We start from the raw sequence: 25720 nt of genomic DNA on the forward strand, positions 1-25720 counted from the left end.
CCTTGATCCTGGGTCTCCAGGATCACACCCCTGGCTGCAGGCGGCGCTAAAACACTTCGCCACCAGGGCTGTCCACTATCTAGTCCTTTACAGAAAATACTTGATGACCTCTGATCTAAAGAAATAGACACATTCATGTAGAATAAAGAATTCCCCCATGAACAGAACACTTTGTGAGCATAGAAAAGAGAGCTATAAACACATGCACATACACACCTGTACACACACACATGCATGTACTCACATATGTACACACCCCTTCCTGCCCCTAATCACACACTCATCTGTCATTTGCATGATGGTCTTGTATCATCCTCATAGCAGGGTTATTAGGCATATATATTTGGGATCATAGCCTCTAGAGACAAATTCAGTTCACATTTAAGACTTGCTACTTACTAGCTGAGTGATTTTTGGATAAGTCATTTAATTTCTCTGCGCCTCAGTTTTGTTACTTGCAAGACATGAGTAATACTGCTATCAGAGGGTCCATCGAAGGATTACACAAAGGCATAAAATAGCCTCTGACACATAATAAACAACATGCAAATATTTGTTATTGTGTGTTTCCATTTTCCCAAAGAGTAAACAGAGAGGTTAAGTAATTTTGTTAAGGTCACACAGGTAGAAAAAGGTAGATGCACAACTTAATTTCAGCTCTGACTCTAAAATCTGGGCCTTTACCAGTGCTATTATATTGCCCCTGAAGATTAAAGACCTATTGAATTTGTACATACAATCATAATAGAATTTACCCTTTACAACAATACTTAATATTTTAAAAATTGTGATCTGTGGGGTGTTTATTGGCAGATCCTCCAGGTCTCTTCTCCTGAGTTCTGCAAGAGCCTTGTTTGAATTCATTATATTAATATATTCCCACCTGATGCTTTGATGGCTATTCTTTGAAGCCAAGTCCACTTTTATTATTAAAATAATTATATTCATGGTTTTAAGAGCATAAGCCTAAGCAAAGCTTTTTGCCAGTTATCTATATAACAATATTCAGGTAATTTTAATTAAGGAATAGTACTTTTAAATACTAAACTGTAGATAAGTTGTTTTTATTGTATTGCTTTAAGAGTATACTCCAAGACAGTGATATTTTCCATATAATTTTCAGAGAGCCAGTTGATCCTACTCTGAGTAATGCTGAGTTAGAGGGGGAAAAAAGCAACTATCACCACCAGTATGTGTATTACAGCCTTTTTGTGAAGTTCTAAAGGAAAATGCACCATCTAATGAAACCCCCTCCATCATATCTCCAGATTACTCCTTTGGCAGAGGAATACCATGGTAATATTTTTCTGAGAAGCAAGTTACTATATTTAAAGAATTCTGTGTCAATAATAAGGCCAGTACCCATTGAATTGAATGAATTCTACAGATTATTTTGAGCATCTAGAAATGTGTTTTTCATGGATGACAATGCTGCTTCTTTGACAAGGAAATAATACATTGCAATAGGATGTGTGCTTAAAGTGCAGTGTAGACTTGAATCCTCATTTATGGCACCTGCTCCAGAGCTGGAAGCCTGGGGAAAGGATTCTACTTACCTGTCCATTTCTCCACTTACAGCTGCTTTAAAAAGTTAGATATTAATTTTAGGGGTGCCTGGGTGGCTCAGTTGGTTAAGCTTCCAACTCTTGATTTCGGCTCAGGTCATGATCTCAGGGTGGTGGAATTGAGCCCCGCTTTGGACTCTGTGCTGGGCATAGAGTCTGCTTGGGATTCTCTCCTTCCGCCCTTCCCCCCACTTATAAAAAATAAAGTCAGATATTAATTTTAACAAAATGGTTTGATCTCCATAAGATAAACTGTGGCCTCTGATTCTGACAGAATCAACACAAGATACTTTACATAAATTGTTTTGAAACCTCACAACCACAACAGCTGCCAGTTTGTACACTTCTTAGGTGACAGAGTAGGATTCTCAGATCTCCTTGGTTCCAGATATTACCCCATATTTCCTGGGTCTAGTTCTGACCAAATAGCATGCTATGTCAGCCCAAAGTGCATAATTCCTGAAGGATATTCCAGACAGTGCTGCTACTAAACAGCAGGACTGCTGTTGGCCTAGGTCCTTGAGTGACTGTGTGAAGCAGAGTCCCCTCCACCGACCTGTGTTTGACATGTAATGTGATAAAAAAATACAAACAAGTACTGAGATCTGGGGATTGTTTATGGCCACTGTATAGATGTCTTATTTATATACTGTTGTCTTTGACTATTCTTCAAGTGTATTATCTTTTTCTCATTGGTGTATAGAAACTCTTTGTTTGTTAAGGATATTGACATGTGTGTTACATATGCTGCAAATGTTTTCCTCCCTATGATTTTGGTTACACTTTATTTTTTGTTGAACAGAAGTATTTTTGTTTATGCTGTATTTTTCTCAACAGGAATTTAAAGTTTCACAGAACCAAACTTGTCAGATATTTTCTCCTACGGCTTCTGGTTTATCCATCAGAAATAGAATCGGGCAGCCCAGGTGGCTCAGCAGTTTAGCTCTGCCTTCAGCCCAGGGCCTGATCCTGGAGACCCGGGATCAAGTCCCACATTGGGCTTCCTGCGTGGAATCTGCTTCTCCCTCTGCCTCTCTCTCTCTCTCTCTCTCTGTCTCTCATGAATAAATAAATAAAATCTTAAAAAAAAAAAGAAATAGAGAGGATCTTGCTTTGCCAAGATCATAATTTTCCCATAGTCATTTACTGAATAGGCGATCATTGTGCCCTGCTTCTGGCAGAAAAGCTATATTTTTTTTTATCAATACTAATCCCTATATGTATAAAATATATGTATCTATGTCTGTACTCTTAATATTGTTCTATTTTTATAGATATATAAAATGGGGGATGCCTGAGTGGCTCAGCAGTTGAGCATCTGCCTTTGGCTCAGGGCATGATCCTGGAGTCCTGGATTCGAGTTCCACATCGGGCTCCCTGCATGGAGCCTGCTTCTCCCTCTGCCTGTGTCTGTCTGTCTGTCTCTCTCTCTCCCTCTGTGTCTCTCATGAATAAATAAATAAAAATCTTTTAAAAAAAGATATATAAAATGGGCCCAATATTTGGGTCCATTTCATACTAATTTATTACTGCTTTTTAATGTGTCCTAATGTATGATGGACCCAATTCTTCATTTTTTAATTTCAAATATTATTGGCCTACACATGCATTCATCTTCCAGATAAAGTTTACTATTTGTCAGATTTCAGAGAAGAAAATGTGTTGGGATTCTAAATGAGATACTAACTCTATATATTAATACAGGGGGCACTGAAATTTTTATATTGCTGAGTTTCCATCAAGGAAAATGATGTGGGTCTTCACTTATTCACATCTCATTAAAATTTTATAGTTTTTCTTGTGTATTTCTTATTAAATCTATTTCTAGGTATCTTATAATTTGTGTTACTATTGTGAGTGTGTTGTCTTTTGATAACACAAAATAGATGAACTTCAAAGAACTGTCTGAAAATAGAATTTAAACTTATTCCTGTGCAATAATTACCTAGGAGCCAGTTGAGAGAAACGTTACACACAAATGTCTCTAAGATGAGAGAAGGGGAGGGGGTGGCCATTGGCCTGTACCATACAGAAAAATGTAATGTCTACCTGGACCCCAGCACAGTGGCTGTGAATGAACTTTTGCTTCATTCCATTTTGCTGTTAGGCCATTGCCTACAAAAACCCTTTTCAGAACTTACTAGGAGGTTGTTTTTCAATGGTGTTATTTTCTATATTACATTTGTCATCTGTATGAAGCTCCCAAAGAGGAATTCCCCTGGTCTTTGTTCCTCCTGAGAAACTGCTTTGTGCTTTTAGCTGGCGGACCCTATTATAAATCATGTAACTGATAGCATTTCCCACTGCATTGTCTGCTAGAGAGCTTAGCGTCAAATTTTCACCCACTGCTAACAAATGCATGGGATTTTCATGGATGCATTTGAATTCTAAGCTTATTCTTGGCCTTATTGAACTTTCTTTCCAACACTTACGCCTGTTTTTCATTTATTTTTATCTTGTTACATCTTACATATCTTTGTAATCCACTTTAAATGTGTTCTGGATCAAAACAGACTTGAAAATGCTTAGACGGGTTTGCATCCTATAATCCATGCCCCAGTTCATGAAATTGCATGATAAATATAATTACCACACCATTTGATATAAAGAACTTTATTTTGAAATAAGGAAATACAAATTCTTTGAAGCTACACATTGGTTCGTACAGAATCATCTCAGCCTTAATTTCCAAACTCAAGCTGGCTTTTAAAAACCTTCTAGTAATATGATTACAGTAAACTAGACTTAAAGTCAGGCTAGGATATATGTATACTTTATGAGAGTCACCATGTTACTAGTTTTTGCTTATCTTTTAAAATGTGTGTTTGCTCCCTGTTTTGTTCTCAATGCTGAAGACACAATTTCTCACAAAGATTTACTCTATTTCTATATTTAAATTTTTCCAAAAAAGAATTTTTAGGCTATATAAATTTAAAATACTATTTTTGTGACCCAGCAGTAAAATGTGTAAAAGCAAATCAGAATTGTTTTTAATTGGAGGTATATTTCCAAGTAGACAAACACAGGACAAAAGACAAACACAGTTTATGGGAAGAGTTCGTGGAAAGAGTTTTAGTTCAGTGAAGTATATTAGACAGTGTTCTTAATATGTTTTTAAAATATGAACCCAAATTTTTTAGAAAGGAATTTGTAATACTAAAAATCTATCTATAAATATTCAAACTATCAACAATAATCTTACTTTACAAAAATGAGAGTGAGACAAGGTGACTGAAGACATAAAATACTATTGAATTTAAATAAAGTCAATAACCAAGTGTTCCTGAAGCATTCTGGGTGTGAAGAATGACAGTCCTGAGGCCACGGTATTGTCCTGGGCACAGCAGCTGGGTGCTTTTACACGTGATTCCCAAAAGGCAGAGAGCCTCCTTATGAAACAGTAAGGGTGGATTAATTTTGACAATAATGAACTTTACATGAGGGACAATGAGCATAATATGATCTAGTCAGACTGAATTTTTGCCAAGAGCCCGAAATCAGAAACACAGCCAAGTTCAACCCAAGTGTCCTCATTTCTACACAGAGAAAATGTGAAATTAGAAATTAATTAGAAATTAGAAATGTCTAATACTTTTATTTAAAGAAATAAAATCAATTGGTGAACATCATAGAAAGTGTATGTAATGCCTTTTTTTTGTGTGAGCCCCTTTTTGTTCATTTGATAGCTTAGAGATATCTGTAAAGGTCTGCCTCTTTGCTTCTTAACTTCATCAACCTGCCTGGATGGAACATGAGGTCAACTACATACACCTCAGGAGGAGGAAGAGCCCCAATCAGTCCCTTACGAGATTCATTCATCAACTTAACTTCATTCCAAGCTCTGCCATACTCCCCACGAACCAGGGAGCAGCCGATGCCAATTTTATCAGCCAGAGCCTGTGGGAGAAAACACAAGATCAACCAAAAGTGAGGAGGGAGAGGGGCTGAGGAAAATCCGTAGCTGGAAGACACACCTTGTTGAAGGTGAAATATACAACTCTTGCAAAGAAGTGCTTAGAAAGGAGGCTGAAAAATTGTGGAATATTGTGATGGGAGCCAATAAAATGTGATAAGTTCCCCTGTTCCTCAAGATCCTGTAGACTCAAAATCTCTGTGTAGGTCCTGCTGGGAAGTGACATTTTTCAGGCAGTTACACTGCATTGTATCAGCACAAGATTGATAACGTCATTGGAGAAAAGCCATTCCGCGGGCTTTCAGCACTACCACATCTATCAATCTTTCCATGCTTCTAGGCTGCTCTGTGGGCATGACATGCAGTGGGATTGAACGGAGGGATCAAACTGGTGGGGACCTATTTCGTGCCGATTTATGCTGTGTGATGGGGATGGTGCTCCGTGAAGCAGGAGGAGCAGGATTGCGAGGGGTCGGTCCTTCTGGGGCTACCTGCTGTCACTTCCTCCCGAGTGGCTTATGTTCCTTATTCTCTTCAATTTGTCCTGATTTTGAGATTATTTAAAAAGTGCCTTTACAATAGTCTGGAAATTTCTTAGCCGCATCATAATGGATTAAGGGAGCTGGCTCAGACCGCCTGGATTTGAATTTTGGCTCAGCCACCTACTAGTGGTTGTCACCTCAGGCGAATGACTCAGGCTCTCTGTGCTTCCATGTCTTCATCTGAGAAATAAGGATAACATCACTAGCACCTCCTTCCTAGGGGGTGGTTATAAAAATGAAGTGAATTAATACGGGCCGCATGCTTAGAGCTATGAATGCTGCACGGAGTGGGTATTCAACAAGTGTTTCTAGTACTAGAAGGCAAGAATTGTGTTGTTTTAATAATCCATTATATATTAATATGATTTATCGATTACTTAATATGTAATGACTGCACCAGGTAGTCATACGTGGACTGAGATTAGGATATGGTTGTCATTTTTAGGGCCTTACATCCTATCTAGTTTGAGCCTGCCTGGTAAACAGTCAACTGTAATACAACAGTATCCAAATGGATGGCACTCAGTGGTATTGTCATTTATAAAAAGAAATACACGTCGGATCTTTGTGCCATTTCTGGCACAGAATTCCTTAACCTTTGGAATTTCCTAAGTGATGAGAACCATAAAAGAATCTTTCCTTATGTTAATGAGGTGACTTTTGGACCACACTTAAGGATGGGGGCTGTTTGGTAGGGGAACCAATCTTGTGACTGGAGGGTTACAATGTCTCCCATCAGACCTCTGGGGAGAGGGTAGGTTGAATTAGCTACCTATGGCAATGATTTCATCAATCATGATTATGTAATGATGCTGTAATGAAAACCCAAAAGAAGACGGTTCGGAGAGCTTCTGGGTTGGTGAACACATGAAGACTCAGGAAGAGTGTGGCACGAGGAGATGGGCATAGAGGCTCCATACCCATCCCCCAAAACTTTCTCTCTGGCATCTTTTCCATCTGGCTGTTACTGAGTAATAACCTTTTTATAATAAACCGGCGATCTAGTAAGTAAAATGTTTCTGAGTTCTGTGAGCTGCTTTAGCAAATTAATCAACCCTGAGGGGGCTGAGTTCTTGGGAACCTCTAATCTATAGTCGGCTGGTCAGAAGCATAGATGACAACTGGCGCTTGTGACTGGTTGGCTGAAGTGTGTGTGGCATGGTGGGGGGGAGGGGCACAGGGGCAGTCTTATAGGGCTGAGCCCATAACCTGTGGGATCTGACACTATCTCCAGGTGGGTTGTGTCAGAATTGAATTGAATTGACCTAACTGATGTCTGAGGATTACTTAGATGTATAAAAACTGCCCCCCTAAGGCTCGCCACCCCTCCCTCCATTGGAATTGGTACAGAATCATCTTACACTCATTGTCTAGAGGGTGGTAGGGAGTCAAAAATAAACATGTTTTCAGAAATTATATTTATTGCTCTCTTAACTCCATGTCAAGGCACTTTATATCATCGAAATAATCTTGTGAAATAGGTAATGATTGCATTTCCCATTTTAGGGAGAGTAAAACTGAGGTCAGATAAATTTCCCAAGGAAGGTCACAATAAGGGTGACCTAATATGGAAGCTGGGTATGTGTTACCAGAGCGTGAATTCCCAACCTCAGGGAGATACCGCCTCCCATTGAGTTGAATGAGTTCCTATTTGTTTTTTTTTTTTTTTTTTTTTAATTTTTTTTAATTTTTTTAATTTTTTTTTTATTTATTTATGATAGGCACACAGTGAGAGAGAGAGAGGCAGAGACACAGGCAGAGGGAGAAGCAGGCTCCATGCACCGGGAGCCTGACGTGGGATTCGATCCCGGGTCTCCAGGATCGCGCCCTGGGCCAAAGGCAGGCGCTAAACCGCTGCGCCACCCAGGGATCCCGAATGAGTTCCTATTTGAAAGTCCCCATCTTCTTTGTGAAGTGGGAGACAAGATTGTCTGCTTAGAGGAAGAGGTAGAGATGAAAGTGTTAGTAGAAGGAAGGGCAGATGTAAGGCATGGCTACTGAGGAAGAAGGGCAAAGCCTATGGTCAGGAGCTGGAATAGAGGGGCCAGGCCACATGAATGTCCACCTGAGCTGGGCACCCTGAATTGGCTGGGGTGCTTGCCGCTGTCAAGTTCTGCAGCCTGAGTGTCCTAGGGGAGAGGGAAAGCAGTCAGACTGCACCGGGTGGACAGGCAAGGCACTGGGGAAGAAGGATGACATCAAGAAAGTCAGGGAAGTTCGCCAGTAAATCATACAGTCTGTGGATGATGTTTTCAGGCTGCCAAGGGGGAAAAGTAAAGCCAAAAAGGAAGCAACAAACTGGAAGAAAATAGGGAGGATAAATGGCATTCATGGGAGTGAATGATTTAGGAAAGTGGAAGGATATTATCAGTGGGTATTGGTGGTCAGGATGTCAGGGGTGGGCAAAACTTGGCTAATGAATTGCATGACTCCGCAGAGGTATGAGGGTACTGGATTCCGTTTGGCATAATGCTGTGGACTGAATGTGTCCCAGCCCCCGAATCATATGCTGAAACCTTGACCATCAGTAGGATGGTACTGGGGAGATGGGTTCTTTAGGTAATTTGGTTTAGAAGAGGTCATGGAAATGGAGCCCCCACTGCAGGATTAATGACCTTATAAGAGGAGGAAGAGACCAGAGCCTCCTGACTGTCCAGCATATGAGGATGCAGGCACACAGTGGCCACTGCAAGCTAGGAAGAGGGTCCTTACCAGTTGCCAACTCTGCTGGCACCTCAATCTTACACTTCCCAGCCTCCACAATTGTGAGAAATACATGTTTATTGTTTAAGTCCCCAATGTCTGGTGTTTCATTAGGGCAGCACAAGCACACTAATTCAGTGCCTAGGAGACACTCAGGTGCACCAATTGGAGTGTAAACAGACACACTGATCAGGAATCAGGAGAGGTTCATGGGGCAAAAGAAAGAATCTGGGTGCCTTAGGCAGTTAGTATTTAGGGCCATGTGACCAGATGACCCCACCATAGGAAGTACATAAAATGAGAAAAGAAAAGAGCCTGGGTTGGAACCTTGAGGGACCCCAACGTTGAAGAGAGGTAGAGGAAAGAGGTCACCACAGGGACTGAGATGAGGTGGAAAGAGAGGACAAAAGTTACTAAGATGGATGGTTTTGGGGAATGAGAAGGATCAGTGACAAATTCTTCTATATATCAAGTTAAGACAGACAATAGATTCCTGGGGTCCAGGGCCCCTGGATGGCTCAGTGGTTGAGCATCTGCCTTCGGTTCAGGTAGTGATCCCAGGGTCCTGGCATCAAGTCCCACGGGGAGCCCACTTCTCCCTCTGCCTGTGTCTCTGCCTCTCTCTCTGTGTCTCTCATGAATAAATAAAATCTTAAAAAAAAAAAAAAAACCAAGATTCCTGAGAGGGAGTCAAGGCCAGCTGCAGGGACTGAGGAGAAAAATGAGGTGTGCCAAGGAGGGATGAGGTGCTGACATGACTCTGAATTTTGACCCGAATAAGAATTACCTACAGATAGAAGCAGTATGGTGGGTTTGGTTCAGGTAGGCATGGGCTCAGACTCGAGCCAGGCCCCTGGTTGACCCTGGGTAAATTCCCTCTTGAGTTCAGTTGTCTTGTCTTTCAAACAAGGGTAGTCATTTCAACCTTTGGCATTTTTGAGACCTTCACAATTGCATTTATCAAGTGCCTGCCACATAGCTTAAAATGATGGTGGTCATGGTAATAGGAGCTACAGGGGTAGTCATAGCTATTATGAGAAAAGATTCCTCTTTCCACTTTAAATAGTATAGACTTAAATTTAGATTCTAAAAGAGAAACAGCTCATAGAGAGAAAGACTTAATATAGGAGAAAATTTGATAAAACAAGAAAACAAGGAAGATTGGCATTTGGATTATAGAGAGAGTTAGCTTAGAACTGGAAGCAAGATACACATGAATGTAAAGAGGTTTGTAGGTATTTTAGAAGTGGATAGGAATCTAGACATGCAGTCTAGAGTTCAGAACCCATTTTTGCAGCCCCTATTATATTCCAGACACTTGATAACAATGGAGAAAAAAATCACCCCCTCTTTTTTGAATCTGCACCCCCGCTCAGTGAATCATGCCATCACTACCAGCTGCCCTGCCCAGACCTGAAAATCACTTTGTTCTTCTCATGCAATTCCTCATACCACCTGAGGCAGACACCAACTGTTTTCAGTTGTATCTCTTAAATCTCCCTGTAGATTCACATCTTTTTTTTTTTAAGATTTCATCCATTTATTCATGAGAGACACACAGAGAGAGGCAGAGACATAGGCGGAGGGAGAAGTGGGCTCCTCGCAGGGAGCCCAATGTTGGACTCGATCCCAGACCCCGGGATCAGGACTTGAGCTGAAGACAGATGTTCAATCACTGAGCCACGCAGGTGTCCCTAGATTCACATCCTCTTAGCAAAGGTCCCCCCCTTAGTTCCTGTTCCACCAACCCTCCAACTGGTCTTCCTGTCTGCAGTCCTACTCCTGCTCTAATTTATTCCCCATTCTGTTGCCCGAATGGTCTTTCAAAATCATGTCACTGCTGTTTGTCCCCTTAACAATTTTCAGTTGCTGGGGTACCTGGGTAACTCAGTGGTTGAGCTTCTGCCTTTGGCTCAGGTTGTGATCCCCAGGGTCCTGGGGGATCCCCCTGCAGGGAGCCTGCTTCTCCCTCTGCCTGTGTCTCTGCCTCTCTCTCTCTGTCTGTGTCTGTCATGAATAAATAAAAATAAAATCTTAAAATTTTTTTTTCAGTCACTACTCACAGATTTTAAGGTCAATTGCACACTCATGTGGTACTTTATGAGCTGGTCTGTTAGCCTCATCCAACTCCTCCTCCTTCCTTCATCCAGACACACTTACTCTATACTCTTCAAAGGGGCCAGGGGCTCTCATTCCTGTTATTCTGTATAAAATCCTTGTTTAGAATACTCGTCTTCCTTCTTTACCTGCTGAATTAGCCTCTAATACTGAGGCTGCAAATCATTTCCTCCCCCAAAACTTGCCCTGATATCATCTTAGAACCCACAAGTCTGCCTTAGCTACCTTGTGTCTGCAGGGGCTGCCACCTTAGTATCTCTGTATTCTCAGACCTTAGAAGAGCTCTTGCCTATGGCAGATGTATGATAAATGTTGAATGGATATGCTTCCGAGAGTCTGGCAAGTATACGTGTGTATGGATATACACATACATATATATCTCAAATAGAAGTAACTCTAAATGAGAAGATTAGTATTAGCCAGTTAAATGTTAGCCAATGGCGTCCACTATTATGATAACGACAAACATTTTTACCTAATGGCAAATGAGGCAAATCATCTTCAGTACCTTGAAAAGCAAAGCTCGATGGTAGAAGATTCCTTTTTTGATCTGTCCAATTGGTACAACATTGGATTTAAGTTGAAATTTTAGTTCACTTATATGAAGTTCCCAGCCAAAATCATGTAGCTTCTCTTTTGAAACTTTACCACCCATTTTTTCTGCCACATACCTGTGTCAATTACATGAGATCAAATCAGTCAAGTTTAATATCTCATTTTGGATGCTTTGCGTGTAATTGTGTGTATAATATTACACATAAAAACTGGATTTCCTCAGGCTTTTATTATTTGCTTTTCTTCTATGGTACAGAAGGGTTAACATTATGCTTACTTTCTTCAAACTATCGTGTATAAGCTGAAATTCTAACAATTTCATTCAACACACAATGAATGCTAATTTTCCCAATATTTATAACAAGATACAAATTAATATCACCCTAAATTTGTAGCAATGCAGTTTTAAAGTTCTATATTGCTCTTGAAAAATATTATCCAAAGTTTCGATCTGAACTCCAAGGCATTGTACTAACCTATGGTCCTTCTTTTAAGGAATTTGAACTCAGAGATAATACAAACGCATGGGAAATTTTCCCATCGGATTCCTAAATGTTTTCAAGTTAAGTGTTTTCCTTTTAAATTGTCTTACTTTTTTTGATTTAGAGAAAGATATGGCAGTTAACTAACATTGGAGTGACAGGAACGAGGAGGAGGGCAGAAGGAAAACTAAGTTGGGTGGCATACTTTGCCTGGGGGTTTCTTCTCATTTGAGGCTTTTGCTGAAGTCAGTAAACACACCTGCAAAAATCCTCTGTCGAGGAAGGCTACTACATTTTAGAGTAAGGGCAGAATTGCAAATTTTTTTTATAATAAATTTATTTTTTATTGGTGTTCAATTTGTCAACATACAGAATAACACCCAGTGCTCATCCCGTCAAGTGCCCCCCTCAGTGCCCGTCACCAATTCTCCCCCACCCCCGCCCTCCTCCCCTTCCATCACCCCTAGTTCGTTTCCCAGAGTTAGGAGTCTTTATGTTCTGTCTCCCTTTCTGATATTTCCCACACATTTCTTCTCCCTTCCCTTATATTCCCTTTCACTATTATTTATATTCCCCAAATGAATGAGAACATACACTGTCCTTCTCTGATTGACTTATTTCACTCAGCATAATACCCTCCAGTTCCATCCACATTGAAGCAAATGGTGGGTATTTGTCGTTTCTAATGGCTGAGGAATATTCCATTGTATACATAGACCACAGCTTCTTTATCCATTCATCTTTCGATGGGCACCGAGGCTCCTTCCACAGTTTGGCTATTGTGGACATTGCTGCTAGAAACATCGGGTGCAGGTGTCCCGGTGTTTCATTGCATCTGTATCTTTGGGGTAAATCCCCAGCAGTGCAATTGCTGGGTCATAGGGCAGGTTTATTTTTAACTCTTAGAGGAACCTCCACACAGTTTTCCAGAGTGGCTGCACCAGTTCACATTCCCACCAACAGTATAAGAGGGTTCCCTTTTCTCCGCATCCTCTCCAACATTTGTGGTTTCCTGCCTTGTTAATGTTCCCCATTCTCACTGGTGTGAGGTGGTATCTCATTGTGGTTTTGATTTGTATTTCCCTGATGGCCAGTGGTGCAGAGCATTTTCTCATGTGCCTGTTGGCCATGTCAATGTCTTCCTCTGTGAGATTTCTCTTCATGTCTTTTGCCCATTTCATGATTGGATTGTTTGTTTCTTTGCTATTGAGTTTAATAAGTTCTTAACAGATCTTGGAAACTAGCCCTTTATCTGATACGTCATTTGCAAATATCTTCTCCCATTCTGTAGGTTGTCTTTTAGTTTTGTTGACTGTACCCTTTGCTGTGCAAAAGCTTCTTATCTTGATGAAGTCCCAATAGTTCATTTTTGCTTTTGTTTCTTTTGCCTTCGTGGATGTATCTTGCAAGAAGTTACTGTGGCCGAGTTCAAAACGGGTGTTGCCTGTGTTCTCCTCTAGGATTTTGATGGAATCTTGTCTCACATTTAGATCTTTCATCCATTTTGAGTTTATCTTTGTGTATGGTGCAAGAGAGTGGTCTAGTTTCATTCTTCTGCATGTGGATGACCAATTTTCCCAGCACCATTTATTGAAGAGACTGTCTTTCTTCCAGTGGATAGTCTTTCCTCCTTTATCGAATATTAGTTGACCATAAAGTTCAGGGTCCACTTCTGGGTTCTCTATTCTGTTCCACTGATCTATGTGTCTGTTTTTTTTTTATGTGTCTGTTTTTGTGCCAGTACCACACTGTCTTGATGACCACAGCTTTGTAGTACAACCTGAAATCTGGCATTGTAATGGCCCCAGCTATGGTTTTCATTTTTAAAATTCCCCTGGCTATTCGGGGTATTTTCTGATTCCACACAGATCTTAAAATAATTTGTTCTAACTCTCTGAAGAAAGTCCATGGTATTTTGATATGGATTGCATTAAATGGGTAAATTGCCCTGGGTAACATTAACATTTTCACAATATTAATTCTGCCAATCCATGAGCATGGAATATTTTTCCATCTCTTTGTGTCTTCCTCAATTTCTTTCAGAAGTGTTCTATAGTTTTTAGGGTATAGATCCTTTACCTCTTTGGTTAGGTTTATTCCTAGGTATCTTATTCTTTTGGGTGCAATTGTAAATGGGATTGACTCCTTAGTTTCTCTTTCTTCAGTCTCATTGTTAGTGTATAGAAATGCCACTGATTTCTGGGCATTGATTTTGTATCCTGCCACGCTACCAAATTGCTGTATGAGTTCTAGCAATCTTGGGGTGGAGGCTTTCGGGTTTTCTATGTAGAGTATCATGTCATCGGCGAAGAGGGAGAGTTTGACTTCTTCTTTGCCAATTTGAATGCCTTTAATGTCTTTTTGTTGTCTGATTGCTGAGGCTAGGACTTCCAGGACTATGTTGAATAGCAGTGGTGAGAGTGGACATCCCTGTCTTGCTCCTGATCTTAGGGGAAAGGCTCCCAGTGCTTCCCCATTGAGAATGATATTTGCTGTGGGCTTTTTGTAGATGGCTTTTAAGATGTTGAGGAATGTTCCCTCTATCCTACACTCTGAAGAGTTTTGATCAGGAATGGATGCTGTATTTTGTCAAATGCTTTCTCTGCATCTAATGAGAGGATCATATGGTTCTTGGTTTTTCTCTTGCTGATATGATGAATCACACTGATTGTTTTACGAGTGTTGAACCAGCCTTGTGTCCCGGGGATAAATCCTACTTAGTCATGGTGAATAATTTTCTTAATGTACTGTTGGATCCTATTGTTGAGAATTTTTGCATCCATGTTCATCAGGGATATTGGTCTATAATTCTCCTTTTTGGTGGGGTCTTTGTCTGGTTTTGGAATTAAGGTGATGCTGGCCTCATAGAACGAGTTTGGAAGTACTCCATCTCTTTCTATCTTTCCAAACAGCTTTAATAGAATAGGTATGGTTTCTTCTTTAAAAGTTTGATAGAATTCCCCTGGGAAGCCATCTGGCCCTGGACTTTTGTGTCTTGGGAGGTTTTTGATGACTGCTTCAGTCTCCTCCCTGGTTATTGGCCTGTTCAGGTTTTCTGTTTCTTCCAGTTCCAGTTTTGGTAGTTTGTGGCTTTCCAGGAATGCGTCCATTTCTTCTAGATTGCCTAATTTATTGGCGTAGAGCTGTTCATAATATGTTTTTAAAATCGTTTGTATTTCCTTGGTGTTGGTATTGATTTCTCCTTTCTCATTCATGATTTCTCTCTCTTCTTTTGAATAAGGCTGGCTAATGGTTTATCTATATTATTAATTCTTTCAAAGAACCAACTCCTGGTTTTGTTGATGTGTTCCACAGTTCTTCTGGTCTCGATTTCGTTGAGTTCTGCTCGAAGCTTTATTAACTCTCTTCTTCTGCTGGGTGTAGGATCTATTTGCTGTTTTTTCTCTAGCTCCTTTATGTGTACGGTTAGCTTTTGTATTTGAGTTCTTTCCAGTTTTTGAATGGATGCTTGTATTGCGATGTATTTCCCCCTTAGGACTGCTTTTGCTGCATCCCAAGATTTTGAATGGTTGTATCTTCATTCTCATTAGTTTCCATGAATCTTTTTAATTCTTCCTTAATTTCCTGGTTGACCCTTTCATCTTTTAGCAGGATGGTCCTTAACCTTCATGTGTTTGAAGTCCTTCCAAACTTCTTATTGTGATTTAGTTCTAATTTCAAGGCATTATGGTCTGAGAATATGCAGGGGACGAGCCCAATCTTTTGGTATTGGTTCAGACCTGATTTGTGACCCAGTATGTGGTCTATTCTGGAGAAAGTTCCATGTGCACTTGAGAAGAATGTGTATTCAGTTGAGTTTGGATGTAAAGTTCTGTAGATATCTGTGAAATCCATCTGGCCCATTGTATCATTTAAAGCTCTTGTTTCTTTGGAGATGTTGTGCTTAGAAAACCTACCGAGTATAGAAAGCACTAGATTGAAGTCACCAAGTATAAGTGTATCATTATCTAAGTATTTCTTCACTTTGGCTATTAATTGATTGATATATTTGGCACCTCCCACATTCGGGGCATATATATTGAGGATTGTTAAGTCCTCTTGCTGGATAGATCCTTTAAGTATGATATAGTGTCCCTCTTCGTCTCTCATTACAGTCTTTGGGGTAAATTTTAGTTTATCTGATATAAGGATGGCTACCCCTGCTTTCTTCTGAGGACCATTTGAATGGTAAATGGTTCTCCAACCTTTTATTTTCAGGCTGTAGGTGTCCTTCTGTCTAAAATGAGTCTCTTGTAGACAGCAAATAGATGGGTCCTGCTTTTTTATCCAGTCTGAAACCCTGCGCCTTTTGATGGGTTCATTAAGCCCGTTCACGTTCAGAGTTACTATTGAAAGATATGAGTTTAGTGTCATCATGATATCTATTCAGTCCTTGTTTTTGTGGATTGTTCCACTGAACTTCTTCTTAAAGGGGAATTTTAAGAGTCCCCCTTAAAATTTCTTGCAGAGCTGGTTTGGAGGTCACATATTCTTTCAGTTCCTGCCTGTCTTGGAAGCTCTTTATCTCTCCTTCCATTTTGAATGAAAGCCTTGCTGGATAAAGTATTCTTGGTTGCATGTTCTTCTCATTTAGGACCCTTTCTGGCCTGCCAGGTCTCTGTGGAGAGGTCTGCTGTTACCCTAATGCTCCTCCTCATAAAAGTCAGGGATTTCTTGTCTCTTGCTGCTTTAAGGATCTTCTCTTTATCTTTAGAATTTGCAAGCTTAACTATTAAATGTCGAGGTGTTGAACAGTTTTTATTGATTTTCGGGGGGATCTCTCTATTTCCTGGATCTGAATGCCGGTTTCCCTTCCCAGATTAGGAAAGTTTTCAGCTATGATTTGTTCAAATATGTATTCTGGCCCTCTGTCCCTTTCGGCGTCCTCAGGAACCCCAATTAAACGTAGGTTTTTCTTCCTCAGACTGTTGTTTATTTCCCTTAATCTATCTTCATGGTCTTTTGTTTGTCTCTTTTTTCCTCAGTTTCCCTCTTTGCCATCAACTTGTCTTCTATGTCACTCACTCATTCTTCCACTTCATTAACCCTCGTCGTTAGGACTTCTAGTTTGGATTGCATCTCATTCAATTGATTTTTAATTTCTGCCTGATTAGATCTAAATTCTGCAGTCATGAAGTCTCTTGAGTCCTTTATGCTTTTTTCTAGAGCCACCAGTAGCTGTATAATAGTGCTTCTGAATTGGCTCTCTGACACTGAATTGTAATCCAGATTTTGTAGCTCTGTGGGAGAGAGGACTGTTTCTGATTCTTTCTTTTGAGGTGAGGTTTTCCTTCTAGTCATTTTGCTCAGTGCAGAGTGGCCAAAAACAAATTGTATTGGGAAAAGGAGAAAAAGAGAGGAGAGAAAGAAGGAGAGAAAAGAGAAAAAGAAAAAAGGAAGAAAAAAAGAAAAAAGAGAAGAAAAAGAGAAAGAAAGGAAAGAATTGCAAATTTTAAGAAAGAATTTCCTCTTGCTCTATGCAAAGAAGAACAATGGCGAAAAACAAGAGAAGGGTCGGGGAGAAAGCTGTCACCCTGCCCCAGCCAGGCATCCTATAATGAGTGTTGGGAACCAAAGGCACTGGGACAAATCTCTGCATCTCGTCTTGAAAAGGGCTAGGTTAAAAAAAACAATTATTTGGGAATGATGGAAAGAATTTTTGATAATAGCAAAGCATGAGGACATTTGACAAATGCTGAAGTGAGCTAAATCAGATTTCTGCCCGAGTCATCACTTCTCAAGGACATTAGGAGAACTTCAGTTGCCAAAAACATTCTCTTCCAGAGAGCTCTGGCTGACAAGGAGTCAATGATCTGGCGGCTATGTTTCTTGCAGTTGTCACATCCAGGTTTGATGAGTGCAACGCACTTCTACTTGGAGTAGATACAAGCTCCCGTGGAGACTACAGCTGTTGCAGGATCCAGTAGCTCACCTACTGGATGTGGGTGCCAGTTACAGAAGCTATCCTCCACTTCCTGTGATTTGTAATCCCTTACAGCTACCAAGTCAAGTTCTCAAATTTCTCTTAGTGGACTCATATTAAATGCTCTGATTAGGGAGGCAAAGTCACTGGGGTACACAGAGCATCGAGCCTGCCCAAACAACCATGCCTTTAGAACACTCACACTTGAGAGCAACGCAAAACGCAAAAATATCGGACATCTGACCTACAAATCAGTGATGGTTATTTGTATTAGAATGACATGATTTATGATGTATTAGGTATGTAATAGAATTATATGATTTGTGGGGATGGGATACCTGGGTGATGGGCATTAAGAAGGGCACATGATATGATGAGCACTGGTTGTTATATAAGACTGATAAATTACTGAACTCTACATCTGAAACTAATAATACGCTACATGTTAATTAACAGAATTTAAATAAAAATGATAAAAAGAAAATAATACGTGAGTTTATAAATAATTCACAATACGATTCCTTTAAATCGAAAGCACCCCATGCACCTAAGGAGTAACTGAATTTTCCTTCTTTCTTTTGTTGTTTTTGGAGTAATTTAATTTTCAAACTTTTGATTCATTGCTAACTTCTTCAAGATCACATTGAAAGACGCCTCTAATGGTTTAGCTGGAGAAAATGACAAAAGCATTTTTCTTTAAGCAATTTCCAGCTCCTAGCTCCAATTCTTGGTGGAAATAGGACCTAAATAGAAATTGGGCATTTTTTTTTTCAATTTATTGTGTTTCTGCTGCAGAGTCAGAGGTGGGGGGGCAGTAATTTTGGTGTAGTTAGCTGAAAATTGGCTAAAAAATGCAAACCACTAACATCAAACACTTTTTTTCAGAAACTGAAAATGCACATGTATATACAAACAACTTACTTTGCTAGAGCCTCAATCTGTTCCTTAATATTGGTTATGGGAAATATCGATTTGGTCACTTCATACACATACACACAGAAGTCAAGGTCAGAGGGAGGGTACCATTCTTTATCAGGGCTCCCTTCTCTGGTCAATTTTGGTGCTGCTGCCACTTCTTCTTCCTCCTTCGCTTTTTCCTCTTCTTTTTTCCCTCGGCCTTTCCTTTGAGAGCAAACAGCAGCCATCAAAGTCACAAAATGAATAAGCACTAACTGTGCTCTGAGTTCATCTGAAGAGCACCGCAGAAATAGAGTATTTTATACTTTAACGACCATATCATATGCTGTTCTCAACTTTTTGATGACAACGCTAGAGTTTTATAGTCTCTATATTATGCTAAGAGAGATTAACTTTCAAGATAACACTACATGATTGATACATATTATGAAAATCATACACTGGTCTTGAGTACAATTGCCTTGCCAGATGTCTGGTGCATAGTAGGTATGTCATAAACATTTATTGAATTAGGGAAAAAATAGGTTGCCTCCTCAGGAAATCTAGGCCAGTCTTACATCATCTCTTGCTTTGGTTGGGGGCTTCTGCAAAAAGAGTTTGGATCACTCATTTTAAGAAAAATTACCCAAAATGTGGGAAAAAAGCAACACAAAATAAGGATAGTGTGGAATCTCCATGTCATGCAGGGGTGAAGTTTTACCTAAAGTTTATCTAGGGAAATGTACTTAATTCTGTACTTAGGAAAGCTGGAATGTACTTAGTAAACTGTAAAGATACTGTGTAATTAAAATATACTATTAATTGGGATGCCTGGATGGCTCAGTGGTTGAGCCTTTGGTCCTGGGATTGAGTCCCACATCAGGCTCCCTGTGAGGGAGGGAGCCCTCTGTCTACGTCTCTGCCTTTCTCTGTGTCTCTCATGAATAAATAAAATCTTCAAAAAAAGAAAAAATATACAATTAATCTTCTCAAACTTAGAGAATTTGCTAGTTAACATGCAAGCTTTTGCTTCATAGAGGTGCAAATTATTTCTGTCAATGGAGAAGATATTGCCAGAGGTTACAGTTTATTGTCGTTTAGGATGTTAACCAGTTTTTTATGTAACTCAGTGATCTTTTTCTAACATTCCTTAATTAAACTAGATATAAATACCTAGCTCCTCAAATGTCCTCTGAAGCAATATTAACACCTTACTGATTCCGTCTCTAATTTATGAGTTGAATAAAAACAATGATATGTGTTCTCATTCCAGATAACATGGAGAAGGCACATTTAACCCTGCTTCTTCTACTCAATACAGTCATCAATCCTGGACAGGATTCAACAGCTAATTGAAGACTCTGTTAAAGCAAATGGTAGCAGAAAGATCAGAGAAGGTCTTTTGAATTATTACTGAACAGATGGTAAGTTTATTTTTATTTTTCTCTGGTATTCTCCAAGCCAGACTAGACACAGCTCAAAATTTGGAAGTGGGCATCAGCACAGAGAGAGATAAAGGAGAAGACCTTTTGAGAAACAGGAATGACACAGAGTGGAAGAAAGCCCAGTTTTGTTTTCTTCTTTGCAGCCCCTAAGGAATCCTCTGATAGTGGTAACAATGGTGACATCAGCATCTCATAAGAACCTAAAATACCTTTATACTCACTCAGTCCTCAGGTTGTTTGCCTGAAGATACAGGAGCAGTCATGGCAAGAGTATAGCAGGGCAGGGTATATAGAGTTTTCTGGCTTGAGCACCAAAAAGAAACTCCCAAGGAACCAAAAAAAAAAAAAAAAAAAAGACAAGGGAGATGAAGAAGGAAAAGTTCAGAAGAGCAATCAAGTTATTTATGAATTCCTAGACTTACCCTCAAGCTGTGTACACATGGTTCTGACCCTAAACAGTACATTACAGATTTTAAGGATGGAACTATGGAACTGACCACTGCCCAAATCCTAAACCAGACACACTAGCTGGCACACAGTCAGGACTGCTCTAAATAGTACTGCAAAGCCTTTGGAAACTGAACTGACAGTGGGATGACAACACATAGAACATTGGTCGAAACTTGAGGTTTGAAAGCAGCTGGATCTGGGCACCTGTCTGGCCAACTGACTGTCTCAGTTGGAAGAGCGTGTGACTCTTGATCTTGGGGTCATGAGTTTTAGCCCCACATTAGGTGTAGAGATTACTTAAATAAATACAACTTTAAAAAAAGAAGAAATCAACTGGGTCAACTGCTGGCTAAAACAGACACAAAAAGGAACATTCTTCCTAGAATGCATATAAGACGCATTCACCAATATCTTGATTACTATAGCTTTATCATAAATCATTAAATCAGAGAGATGCTTTCAACTTTATTCTTCTTTTTCAAAATTATTTTATATACCCTTCCATAAGGGTCTTAGAATTAGCATGCCTATATCTACAAAAAATCCTGCTGGACTTTTGATAGAATTGTATCTAGTCTATAGATCAGTTTGGGAGAAAACTGACATTTTTATTTACTATGTTGAATTTTCTAATACATGAACATGGTACGTCTCTTCACTTATTTAGTGATTCTTTGATTTTCTTTGTGTTTGATAGTTCTCAATATATGTTTTGTTTGACTTTCATTTTTATTTCATATTTCATTTTTAGAGCTATTAAAATGGTGTTCAAGAAATTTTTGGTTTTCAATTTTTTATTGCCAGTACATAGGAACATGATTGATTTTTGTATGTTGATCTGAAATCCTGATGATTGCTGAACTCACCTATTAATTCTATGAGGTTTATTTTTAAAGTAGATTCCTTAAGGATTTTCTACTTAGACTATCTTGTTGCAAATAGATAGTCTGCAAATAGGAACTGTTTTTTCCCCTTCACTTTCCAATCTTTATACTTTAAAAATGTCCTTATTGCAATGTGTAGCCCTTCTAATACAATGTTGAATAGGAGTGATAAGAATAGTTATCTTTGGGGTCCCTCAGGGGCTCAGTAGGTTAAGCAGCTGACTCTTGACTTCTGCTAAGGTCATGATCTCACATTCATGGGATCGAGCCCCTTGGTGGGCTCCATGAGCAGTGCAGAGTCTGTTTGTCCCTCTCCTTCCTCCTCTCCCCCTTCCCCCACTCTGTATGCATGTTTGTGCATATACACATGCTTGCTCTCTCTCAAATAAATAAGTAAATAAATAAATAAAAATCTTTTTTTTAAAGAATAGGTTGCTTGTTTTGTTCATGATCTTTTCAGAAAGGCATCTCGTCTTTCACCATTAAGTATGATATAATTGAAGGGTTTTTTCATGGATGCCCTTTATCAGGTTGAGAAAGTTCCCTTATATTCCCATTTTGCTGACAGTTGTATTTTTATCATAACTAATGTTGAATTTTGTCAAATAATTTTCCTGTATCAATTAATACAATTGTGTGGGTTTTCTTCTTTATACTGTCAATATGGTGGATTGCATTGATAGATTTTTAAATATTGAACCAGCCTTGCATTCCTGGGATAAACTCCTCTTAGATGAATTATTCTCTTTATGTCTTGCTAGATTTGATTTGCAATATTTCAGAGAGGACTTTTCATCTGTATTTATGATGGATACTGAGCTGTAATTTTCTTTTCATATAACAACCTTGTCTGATATTGGGACTAGAATAATGCTGGTCAGTGAAATACTGCTTTGCTTGGATCTCACAGATTTTGATATGTTATATCTTCACTTTCCTTCAGTTTTTTTGTATTTTTTAATTTCCTTTGAGATTTTGACCCATAGGTTATTTAGAAGTATGTCATTCAATTTCTATATATCTAGATATTTTCTTGTTGTCTTTCTGTTGTTAATTTCTAGTTTGTAGATCCATAATGGCCATGGATAATATTCTATATGATTTCAATTATTTTAAATTTGATGAGCTTTGTTTTATGACCCTGGTATTTGCAAATGTTCCACATGAAGTTAAAAAAATGTGTTTTCTGTTGTTGGTGGTAGAATGTTCTATAATATATTGACTAGATCCTATTTATTGCTGGTTTTGGTCAAACATTTTGCATCCTTACCGATTTCAGGTCAAGTAATTCTATGAGTTCCTCAGAGGGGAGTGCTGAAGTCCTCACCATAATTTGGGATTTGTCTATTTCTACTTTCTGCTCTATCAATTGTTGCTTCATGTGTTTGAGGCTCTGTTTTTTGGTGCTCATATAGTGATCACATTAGATCATTATGTCTTCTTCACAGATTAATCCATTTTGTCATATATAATGTCTCTTTTTGTCTCTAGAAGTTTTCTTTGCTCTGAAGTATACTTCTATTTTATTACATATTAAAAAGTCACTCGTACATTTTAAGAAATTAATGTTTACGTGGTATCTTTATCCATCTTTCACTTTCAACCTACCTATATCAATGAATGGAAGTGCATTTCTTTAAATGGAAAATAGCTCATATAATTGTTTTTAAGATTTTTAAGTAATCTCTACATGCAAATGGGGCTAGAACTTACAACCCTGAGATCAAGAGTTGCATGTTCTACCAACTGAGCCAGCCAGATGCCCCTTCATCATAATTTTTTAATCCACTTTGCCAATCTCTGCCTTTCAATTGGTTCTTATTCCTCTGTTTTTTCCTTTCTTGACTTTGTGGTTTGGTACTTGAACCTTTTTTAGTTTTCTGCCTTGATTTATTTTTACCATTTTTGAGTGTAACTCTTTGTATTGGTTTGAAGTGGGTACTATAGGATTATAATACACATACATGGTTCATCACAGTCTGCTGGTATCCACATTTTACTACTTTGAGGGCAGTAAGAAATCCTCACATCCAACGAATGAGTGCTTTTTATCTTTCCTCATTTTTGTTTCAATCAACAAAAATGAATTGTAAAACTCATGAGGAAACAGCCTATTATATGCACCCATATTTCAAGTCTTCTTTCTTCCTTCCTTTAGGCTTCCAGATTCTTTCATCATTTTTTTGTTGTTTGAAGAACTTCTGTTAACTAGCCAATATGTAAGAATAGAACTGCTGGCAATAAATTCTTTGTTTTCCTTCACTTGGGAATGTCTTTACTTCTCCTTCTTCATTACTAAAGTTTCCCCAGAGAGAGAACACGTGGTTGATTCCTCTAGCAGTTGAGAAATGTTGTGCCACTTTCCTCTAGCCTGAAAGAAATGTACTGTCATTTAAATTGGAGTTTCCCTATAGGAAACTGGAACTTGCACCTTTACAAATTTTGGATCCCATGACTCAGGTGGGCTTCCTTGGGTGGACCTACCTCACACAAGAAAATTGTACCCTATGCTATGCTAGGAGAAAGAGAGGGAGGACAAGGAAACCTCTGTGTGACTTCTATAGCATTTGCTTAAGTGTATCTTTTCCCCCACTGCTCCTGCATTATATCTTTTGCTATAGTAAATCTCAGCCATGGGGATATATCCCCCTGCACAGGCCATGAAAATGAGGCTAGTTCAGGTGAATTTCCTAAATTATGTCTTTGTAACTCTTGAGCATTCTGTTCCACAAGCTGTAAATTAGGGGCAGGGATTAAGTATTTCTTGAAGTAAAGGGTGAAAGAGAGGATCAGCTAAATGCCATGTGAGTTTTCTCTTTATTTTGAGGAAAAAAATACAAAAGTAATCTTATTAAATGCTTTTGGAGAATTACACAAAACTCTGTAATCATAACAAATACTAAGATTTTATAATTCTCAGGTGCCTTGGTCTGTTAAGCATCTGCCTTCAGCTCAGGTCATGATCTCAGGGTCCTGGGATTGAGCCCCATGTCAGGCTCCCTGCTCACTGGGGCGTCTACTTCTCCCTCTTCCTCTGCCTCTCTGCCCACTTATGCTCATGCTCATGCTCTCTTTCTCTCTCTCTATCTCTCTCTCAAGTAAAAAAAATCTTTTTAAAAAAGTTTTTATATTTTCTAATTCAACATTCTATTTACTGCAGCTAAGTAGAGAGTCTCATCATGCGTTAAATGCACTCACCATATATTATGGTAAAATCTCTAAGCAAAAATTCACATTTTCCAGCTCTATCATCTAAATACCTTTCTTTTTTTGTAAGACAAACAAATAGAACATCTTTACAAACATAGTAAAATTTTAATAAGTTGAGAACTACCACTGGAAATGTCAATAAGAATGGCAGAAAGCATATGTAGGTTTATCTATTCCTAAAGTTACGGGGTTGCTTTATAATATTGGACAGTTTGATTCAGAGCCACGTATAAAACAAAGCATGTGTATTTCTCACTGAGTGTGCTGCTGGGAGAAAAAGGAATCATTTGGCACATAGAAGATGATAGCCAGCATACAGGGCTAAGCACACCATGGAGGGCAATCTTACTAAGTGATTAAAAAGGGATAATTTACTAGAGTTCCTGAAGTGTAGCTTCCCACTGCTGTATATAGAAGTATTTCATTTGGATTCCTTTCCCATGAAGTCTGCCCAGTTGTATTAATAAGGGCTTTAATACTTAAACGAATTTCACTTCTAAATAAATATGGAAACAAGTGCTCAGAAATTACAAAATTTACTCTCGTAAAATTCTCAGAAAGGACATCCATTTGTGATTAAAGATAGCAGAACTTTCAACCTTCTTACAGAGGCTTGAACAAAACTACCTCAGCAAACAGAGATTTACTATGGAAATCCAAAACAATGAGAATATTTTCTATGTTCATAGTTGAACGAGAAGGTAGGGAGCCAAGTAGAGAGAGATATTTATCTGCCTTCAAACTGTGTATTGACATTTTCAAAATTTAATCACTTGATCCTTTCTGACACCATCAACTATTTGAACAAATAAATTAGAAGTCAAGGCTACTGGGAGAAATATAAGTCATGAATCTGGCCCATATAGGGTTTCAATTTAGGTGGGAAGATTTTGGTGTATGAAAAATAATCACAATGCTAGGTAGCATTCAATAAATTCCACACACGTGATAAAAATGAGAAACTCAAGATGTTCCAAAAATCTATCCCTATTAGTTGTCCTGTTCCATCTATTCTGTTGCAAAAGAATAAGAA

At 38.9% G+C, this 25720-nt stretch overlaps 1 protein-coding gene across 1 annotated transcript in view; it reads right to left on the reverse strand.

Annotated features, from left to right (window-relative positions):
• Nucleotides 1–4382: 4382 nt before the first annotated feature.
• The window catches only part of ARMC3 (armadillo repeat containing 3), an 85343-nt gene continuing 64005 nt past the window's right edge, over nt 4383–25720 (reverse strand). Inside the window, exons 16-18 of the mRNA XM_055332671.1 lie at nt 18723–18923; nt 11350–11512; nt 4383–5462 (exon numbers count right to left, since the gene is read on the reverse strand). Coding sequence (XP_055188646.1) covers nt 5253–5462; nt 11350–11512; nt 18723–18923 — 574 coding nt within the window. The 3' untranslated portion in view covers nt 4383–5252. The remainder of the gene's footprint in view (nt 5463–11349; nt 11513–18722; nt 18924–25720) is intronic.

Source organism: Nyctereutes procyonoides, unplaced genomic scaffold (genome assembly GCF_905146905.1).
Source record: "Nyctereutes procyonoides isolate TBG_1078 unplaced genomic scaffold, NYPRO_anot_genome, whole genome shotgun sequence".
NCBI lineage: Eukaryota > Metazoa > Chordata > Mammalia > Carnivora > Canidae > Nyctereutes > Nyctereutes procyonoides.